This window comes from Pteropus alecto, unplaced genomic scaffold (assembly GCF_000325575.1).
Source record: "Pteropus alecto unplaced genomic scaffold, ASM32557v1 scaffold102, whole genome shotgun sequence".
Classification (NCBI taxonomy): Eukaryota; Metazoa; Chordata; class Mammalia; order Chiroptera; family Pteropodidae; genus Pteropus; species Pteropus alecto.
In genome coordinates this window covers 1,622,502-1,632,035 of record NW_006432224.1, presented here as the reverse complement: position 1 = coordinate 1,632,035, position 9,534 = coordinate 1,622,502, and the positions used below count along the sequence as shown (strand labels likewise).

Sequence of the window (9,534 nt, the reverse complement as noted above, 5' to 3'; positions counted from 1 at the left end):
GCGTGGCAGGAAGGCGGGCCGTTTGGATCGGCCACCACGGATGTCCATTTCTTACCTGTACGGCCACGGCCAAGTTATTGAACTTTCCCTCACCTCGCCTGTCGTGCCTGTAAGTGGGGGTGCTTAAGGGCGAGATATAATTAAGCGTGGAAACCTCGAGCTCCTTGTCCGGCAGAGACCGGTGTTCGGCACAGTTCTGGAGCGTCTTAGACAAGTATCGGCCGAGTGAAGCGTGGCAGGGAATGGCGAAGCCTCAGGCCCGGGAGCTGTCGGGGACGGGGCGGATGGGACGAGCCAAGCCCCGGCCGGCCGGCCGCGGGATCGCGGAACACATCGGCGAGGGCGGTGCGTCGGTCCGGTGGAGTAGTATCCAGCCGTGAAAAAGGAATACAGTACCGACATGCCACGCCACGGATGAGCCTGGAGAATGTCACCCTAAGCGGAAAGAGCCGGTCACACGACGCGTGTCGTGCGATGCCGTTCAGACGAAATGTCTCGAATAGACAGAGCGGACGAGACAGGACAGACATGGGCGTTTTCCAGGGTCTGGGCGGGAGGGCGGAGGCTGCCCTGGCAGCGGGAGGAATGTTCTGGACAGCGGCATCGTGGACGTGCGCAATGCCGCTGAGTCGTGCCTGTCCAAGCGGTCACTTTGCCATGACCTACATTTTATCTCAGGAAATGACTTTTTAAAAATTAAAAACACGTCGGCCTCAGAACAAAACGCAACGACCCGAAACAAGAGCCGGGAGCGGTGAGCGTCCTCATCCCTCGTCCTGTCACCGGCTCCTCCCCGGTGGGGAATCTGGGGAGCGCCACAGGATCTTGGGGGCCCCCCCAGCTCCCCTTCCTGGTTCGGCCAATGTCACCCGGCCTTCTGGCTCAGGAGGGCGAGCGGGTTGGGAAGGTGCCATTTCGAGTGGCTGGGAGGGGGCGGCCCGGGGCCTACGGGTGACAGTCAGATAACCAGGACCAGCCTCCCCTGGGGGCACCCTCTCCCGTCTGGTGCCCCCTGTCCTTCGCCACCCCTCCAGGGCCCTGGCCCCAGGCTTCCTCTCTCCGGACGCCCAGGACCCCCAAAGGCGCCCCCACCACCGGTGGCAGGTGTGAGCACAGGCCCAGGTCCTCGATCTGTGAGGTGCCTGGACCTGTGTAGCGGGCCCTCCTGGCCCGTCAGGGTCTGTGACATCTGCCGGGGCCACCACGGTGGGGAAGGGCACTGGGGGTAGTAAGAGCGACACCCCGGGGGCTGCACCCGCCTCCGCTGGAGCCAGGGACTCGGCGTTTGAGAACCAGAGAGCGCGTCCAGCCCAACCCTTCGGTTTTACTTCTAAGTGGACCAAGGGCCGAACCAAAGCCCAAGGCCAGCCGGTGGCCGGCTTGGCAGAGAGCCGGCTTTCTGTGTCACGCCCGGACGGGGGTCGGGAAGTAGCTGTCACGGAGCTCAGGGCTCACACCTGTGACTCAGCACTTCCTGTTCCGGTCTGCTACCTGGACACACCTTTCCATCTCCGCAGGTAGTGTGTATACGGAGCTTTGTCATTGCGTATTTTGAACTAAGTGAAAAATCAGAAACCTCCAGTTTTTCGTTCATCTACATCGGGGACTGATCGAACCCATTAGGATGCCAACTGCCACCGCGGTGTCTGACAAAGACTTCAAGGAAAGGCATTTGGCGGGGTTTTTAAGACCTAGCGCGAACATAAAGGCCATAGAACACCTCGTCCCTAAGGTTTTACAGCGACTTCTCTCGATGTGCTATTTTGGATGTGTCGGGTTAAGGAAGTTACAGAATCACTTCGCTGTTGGCTTTTACTTTCGTGAGCGTGGCCGCAGTGCAGGTGACCAGGCGGCCCTGGCCTAGAAGGACGGGGCCGCCCAGTACGGTGGCCGCGGGGGCGGGGACGAGCCGCGCGCAGAGCAGGCCGGTCACGTGGACTTCTGCTCAGGGTCGTGCGGTGCGTATCCGCAAGTTACCTTTATGGCAGGTGGCCCACCAAAGAGACCCCGTGGCCATGACCCCTGGCCAGTGCGCCTCCCCTCACGGTGCCCGACGAACCTGCCTGCTCCGGTGCCCTGCCCCCTGGGAGGGCCCTTGGCCCACGGGAGAGGCCACCTGCAGTTCAGCGTCGCCCTGCTTGGGGCATATCAAGCACAGCCGGCCCTTGGGGAACAGGGACCGGGCCGTGCTGTCCTTGCCATGTTTATGGTGTGGAAATGGAGGTGGCGTGGGGCAGGGGAGACGCGCAGCCCCCCGAAGGCCGGGCACCGGGAGGGGGGCTGCTCCCTGGGCTGCCCGGGCCTTGTTTTCCTAAAGCTGCCGCCAGCCCCACGGACGCGCGAGCCACATGCAGGGCCGCTGGGAGCGGTCTCTGCCCCCTGGGCCAGCTGCACCCCGGGACCCTGGCTGCCCCTGGGTGCTGCTCCTAACGCGCGCTTTGCCGTGTCTGACCGCGGAGCTGGGGGAGGCGGGTGCCGGGTGCCACCGGGCAGGTCCCTGCGAACCTCGGCCGGTGTCTGGCCACTCTTCTAATGGCGGCGTCCAGACGCCGACCCCGATTATGTCCTTGTCACAGAAGACGCTGGAGGGTGGGTCCCCCGATCCCCTGGGGGGAGGGTTTCTGGTCTCCCAGGTCCAGAACTTACACACACACCACACATGACACACACGCAACACACACCACACAGATACACAACACACACACCACACACGACACACACGCAACACACACCCCCCACAGATACACACCACACACCACACACACACCACACACCACACACACCACAGATACACAACACACACCACACAACACCATAGATACAACACAGATACACAACACACACAACACACAACACAGATACACAACACACACAACACACAACACAGATACACAACACACACAACACACAACACAGATACACAACACACACAACACACAACACAGATACACAACACACACAACACACAACACAGATACACAACACACACAACACACAACACAGATACACAACACACACAACACACAACACAGATACACAACACACACAACACACAACACAGATACACAACACACACAACACACAACACAGATACACAACACACACAACACACAACACAGATACACAACACACACAACACACAACACAGATACACAACACACACAACACACAACACAGATACACAACACACACAACACACAACACAGATACACAACACACACAACACACAACACAGATACACAACACACACAACACACAACACAGATACACAACACACACAACACACAACACAGATACACAACACACACAACACACAACACAGATACACAACACACACAACACACAACACAGATACACAACACACACAACACACAACACAGATACACAACACACACAACACACAACACAGATACACAACACACACAACACACAACACAGATACACAACACACACAACACACAACACAGATACACAACACACACAACACACAACACAGATACACAACACACACAACACACAACACAGATACACAACACACACAACACACAACACAGATACACAACACACACAACACACAACACAGATACACCACACCACACACACACAACACAGATACACAACACATACCACACACACACAACAGATACACAACACACACCACACACACAACACAGATACACAACACACACCACACACACCACACACGACACACATGCAACACACACACCCACAGATACACACCACACACAACACACACCACACATGACACACACGCACCACACACACCACAGATACACACCGCACACCACACACACACACCACACACACACACCACAGATAGACACCACACACCACACACACACAACACAGATATACACCACACACCACACACAACACACATAACACACACACACACAGATACACAACACACACCACACACAACACAGATACACAACACACACAACACACAACACAGATACACAACACACACCACACACAACACAGATACACAACACACACAACACACAACACAGATACACAACACACACCACACACAAGAGATACACGCCACACACAACACACACAACACAGATACACAACACACATAACACACACAACACACACATAATACAGATACACAACACACGCCACACATACCACACATGACGCACATGCAACACACACACCTACAGATACACACCACACACAACACACACACATCATAGATATGCAACACATGCACCACACACACAACACACACAACACACACACAACACACATGCACCACAGATACAGAACACACACACACCACACACACCACAGATACACAACACACACAACACAGATACACAAGACACACCACACAAACAACATATATACAACACACACATCACACACACAACACACACAACACACACAATATCCACAACACACAACAGAGATACACAACACACACAACTTAGATACACAACACAACACACAACACACACAACACAGATACACAACGCACAACACAGATACACAACACACTCCGCACACAGAACACACACATAACACAGATACACAAAGCACACAACACACAACAGATACATCACACACACACCATACACAATGCAGATACACAATACACAACATACACAGACAAAACAGAGATATGCAACACATACCACACACAATCCACACACATCATACCACACACAACACATAAAACATACACAACACAACACACTCAGCACACACCATACACACACCACACATGCACGACATAGACATACAACAACACAACATACACAGCAGATACATAACACACATAACACACACAAAACATAGAACACATACAAACACACAATACAGATACACAACATACACAACATACACAACACACATACAACACACACACACCACACACACAACACACACACACCACACACAACACAGATACACAACACACACAACACACAACACAGATACACAACACACACAACACGCACAACATGCACAATACACACACCACACACGCACAACATAGATACACAACACAACACACACAGCAGATACATAACACACAACACACAAAACATATACAACACACGCACACACAACACAGATACACAGCACACACCACACAGAGAACACACACACACCACACCACACACAACACAGATACACAACACACACAACACACACATGTAAATTGCAGGACCTCTTGAAAACATTTTTAACGAAAGCAAGAGAGACTTTTCTTAAAAAATCAAATGCCCCGAGAGGATCGTAAAGCAATAGAAAGCCTGCCTCGCGTTCACTTAGCTCAGCACGAAGGTGACGAGGTGACGAGCCACGTAAAACACCCTAGTGTCTTCCTTTTCTTGCCCTTATCAACTTCGCAAATAGATGAGGTTGCAAGAGCCAAGCCAAACCAAACCCCAGACTTCTGGAAAATAACCAATAAAACGTAAACGATTATAGGAAACACAGTCGACGTCGGCCGATGCTTCCGCTGACATTTTGTGGGACACGAAATACACTGTGGAGACCGGCCCATCACAGCCACAGAAGGCTCCGCACGTTCCGTAAGTTAAAAGTGTCGCCGGGTAGTTTGCGAGACGGTATTCGGTGGACACTCCAGAAGACCGTCCTTCCGTACCATGAAAGTTACTTAAGTCCAGCCGGACACACAACGCAGATACACAACACACACCACACGGCCGCAGAGACGCCGCTGTCCACCCTCGGTCCTCCCCGAGCATGGGATGCAGGCGGAGAGAACTGTCTCGTCTCCCGTCTGCCCGCCCGGCCCCTCCTCATGCTCAGATCCGACGCGGCCAAACCACGGACGAGCCCCCGCCCCGTCCACCCCGCTCCCCGTCCCCGCAATTTCTGCTAACTTTTTGCTAAGGTTTAAAAAAGATACAGTTTCTGGTCACAAAAAGAAAACGTACTGGTTATAGAATATTATCAATGAGAAAGCAGAGTGCAGGGCAGACCTCACCTCTGTGGCCTCCTCCTAAGACAACGGATCGGATTTCATTGGGTTTCTGTGACTAGATCGTGTGTGTGTGTGTGTGTGTGTGTGTGTGTGTGTGTGTGTGTGTGTTGACAACTCCGATCTGTTTTCAAAGCGGCTACACTGCTCTCTGCCCTGCGGACGCCGTGATTTACGAGCCGAGTTCTCCACACTGGACGTTTGGACGGTGCGTGTAAATTTGGGGTCACCTCCGAGACCGTTTCCTGACAACGGGCCCCCAGATGTGGGGTCCCTGCACCCTGGGACACAGGCCCCACCTGCCCGCCGGAAACCAGGCCTCGGCCTCTCTCACAGGCCGGTGGGGGTGCAGCCCAGCTCTTTCCCCAAGGCTTTAACTAGTAGTTAAAACAGCAGCCGATAGAGGCCTGTGGGTCCAAACTCGCCCCGCCGAAGGACCTCAGCATTTTCCAGGAGGCAGAGGGAGCCTCGGTGTCGAGTGGGCAGGGGCGGCCGACACAGTCTTGTCCCCACAGGGCACCATCCTGGCATCCAGCAGCTGAGCACGGGTCCACCGGCCACCCCCACGGGCCTCCGAGGACAGGGGCTAGAGGCCCCGGGAAGCAGAGCCGGGCCCCTGAGCCCAGCACACCTGGGCTTACCTGCGGCCGCGGGATGGAGCGGGAGGAGCGGCCGGCCTCCCGGGCCTCCTCCGTGTGAGCCGGGCAGGAAGCTGCCGGGGAGGGCCCAGCCTTAAGAGGGGGATCCACGTGAGCAGCATGTGAGTCCCCGGGCCCTCATGATCCCCGTGGGGCGATGGCCCCGTGACCTGGCTCCCTGGCCGGAAAAGGAAGCAGGGCCCCATCCGCTGCCAGGCTGCGCCACGTGGGAGCCCGCGAAACAGCCTCGGGATCTGGGGGGGGCGGCCAGAACTTTCCCTTTGAAGCGGCCACCCCGCCCCCCACCATTCCCAACCCCGCCAGACACGTCAGCGTGGTTTGCATGATTGAGACAATTGGACATAATCGGCCTTTCAGGAGCCCCTCGTGGGGAAGGAGGCACATGGCACTTCCCGGTCACCTGAGGCTGGGCCGGAGGTCAGGAGGTCACGTGACCACACCGCAGTGCAGCTGAGTCCCACCTGACTCCGGTCCACGTCTGGGTGCTGCAAGCCCCCACCGTCCCCGCTCCGCCAGCAGCCTGCGGGACCTGTACCCCCAGTCACCCCCAAACTACCCCGCTGGGAGCTTTGTGGGTTTGCTATAACAATACGCGTGCTCATTCCAGCTTTCACTGAGTCGCAGGAAAGGAAAAGCCTTGAAATTCTTCGCACAGCCACCTGTGCAGGGTGTCAGGTCGCCACACACACCTGTGAGCCCCCTCGGCACGGGCCACCTCCCTCGTCACAGAGGAGCAGATAGAGGGCAGCCAGAGCCACCGCCACTCCATGCGTGAGGACACTGGGGCTTCTGGGTGGCCGGCCTGGCCAGAGCGCGTGCGAGGTGGACTCTGTCCCCACAGAGCCCGGGCTGGGGCGCAGCCTGAGCCTGGGGCCGTGTCCCACCCTGAGCTGCAGGGGGTCCTCGGTGTCCGCGGAGGGCGGCAGGGGCTCAGGGAGGTGCGGCCAGGAGGCAGACGCAGGTCCCTTTCTGGGGAGGGGTCCGTCCTTCGCTCTCATCGGCTTCTCTCGGGTCGGCGCCCACCGAAGGTTGACAACCTCGGCCCAGCGTAGGGGCACACGGGCGGAGCGTGACATCCCGGGCTTTGCCGGCCACGCCGCCCAGGAGCGGGGTAGGCTCACAGCTTTAGTAGGGGACAGAGGGGACACTGCAGTGGCAGTTCTGATGACGCGGTTGGGGCAGATTTTGGAGGCAGGGCCAGGCTTCCCTGGCGACCCCCCTTCCGGAGGCGCCTCACGCCCGCTCGTCTCTCTTTTGGGGTGTCGGCCGCCTTCGATGACGGTTGCCTGGAGCTGTCGTGGCGCGAGGCTCGCGGGGCGGTAGCCTTGTCATACTGTCGTCCCATCTTCACCGATGAGCCGGGATCCAGTTCCTGAAGGGGAACCTCGCTGATCACATGGGTCGCCGTGGGGGTCATGACTCCGTGGGCGAGGCAGGGGACGGCGTCCGCGTCCAGGCTGACGCCTCGGTCCTCGCGCCGCACCCCGCTGCCTAACACGCTTCTAGTTTCCAAGGGGCACTATTTGTGACCTTCTTGACGCATGTCCGTCTTTATCGTCCACTCAGCGGTCCCTCTTCCAATCCCGCTGGCAGGACCCCAGGAAGCCACCCCGTCCCTGCCGCCTGGAATAGCAAGTCATCGCGAGTTTATCCGGCACATTCCATGCCCTGGACCTGCGCTCAGCCCTTTCTCCACGGAGCCCTGCCTCCTCGGAGCGGGAAATGGTATTTGGGGACCGGTATCTCCTTCCGAATTAAATTGTTTCTAGGCCTTTCCATGCAGTCGTGCATGTACATATACATATATAATTATATACAAATGTACACGATATGATACAGCAATTATATAGAGAATAACATATAATGTATGAAAGAAAATTCATCACGAGTTCAAACTGATAATCTGCAGTTCGAATTTAGGAATAGTGGATTTTTCTATACATTTTAAAACGAAGGAGTGTTGACTTATGAGTGGCTGGATTGTCAGAATTCGAAACAGAGGTGGAAGGAGCAGATCTTAAAAACGTATTTGCTGTGGAAATTAAACTCCTACGTCGTCGACAGATGCTCCTGTGAAGAAAGCCGGAGAGGAAGTCGAAATGGTGGGTGTGGGCATCAAAGATCATCGTAAACATCGGGAAATGGATAAGTGGGTTAGGCAGAGCCCCACGGGTCTGTGGACGCTTTCGATCCGGGCCCCATGTCCCTGTGAACAGCCCCCCACCCCGCCCACCTGACCGACGGAAAAGCAAAGTAGGCTTTTCCGCTTGGAGGGAAGGAAGATGCTCAAACGTCCGGGGCGCTGGCGGGCCTTGCGCGCTCCCCCTCTGTCCGAAAGGCGGTGTTTTTTTGGTTAGGGGCTCAGTTGGCCGAAATACGCTGGGCCCTCCGAGAGGGAACGCTGGCCTGGCAACAGCTTCATCTTGGCAGCGGCCTTTCATGAACGAGAAAGGGGCTGTAAGAAATCTGACAAGCTCAGTGTGCCAAAGCAACCCCACAGGGCGATCTGATCACAACTTCCCAACTGGGCAGGTCACCGTGGCTGGTCACACCCCGGGCCGGTAACTTCTTGAGTGGAAGGTTTACCGTTGCCTTCAGCCAGTCCTGCGCCTTGCGGTCCTGCGTTCAGGGTCGCCCACCTCTGACAAGCCAGAAGCCATCTTCTCATCCAGACCCCTCGAAGGCATGAGCGCCCTAGAAGGACCATGCCACCCTGTCCACTAACGTGTCCCTGGCTTTCTTCCACCTCCGTGACATTGTCAGTAAGGTCCCTCCTTCATGCCACGTGCATCAGAGAAACTGCCGAGCCGTCTTTCTCTGGAGCGTGTGAGGTCTTGCCTCCCGCACGGTCATCACTTTGGCTCAGATAAACGCTCATAAAAATTCTCCACG

General features: G+C 56.0%; 1 protein-coding gene across 1 annotated transcript in view; it reads right to left on the bottom strand.

Moving 5' to 3' along the window:
• TRPM1 (transient receptor potential cation channel subfamily M member 1) overlaps positions 1–8,059 on the bottom strand; it is a 63,704-nt gene extending 55,645 nt beyond the window's left edge. The window contains exons 1-2 of the mRNA XM_015585699.1: positions 7,880–8,059; positions 6,625–6,714 (exon numbers count right to left, since the gene is read on the bottom strand). Coding sequence (XP_015441185.1) covers positions 6,625–6,714; positions 7,880–8,059 — 270 coding nt within the window. The remainder of the gene's footprint in view (positions 1–6,624; positions 6,715–7,879) is intronic.
• Between the last annotated feature and the right edge of the window lie 1,475 nt (positions 8,060–9,534).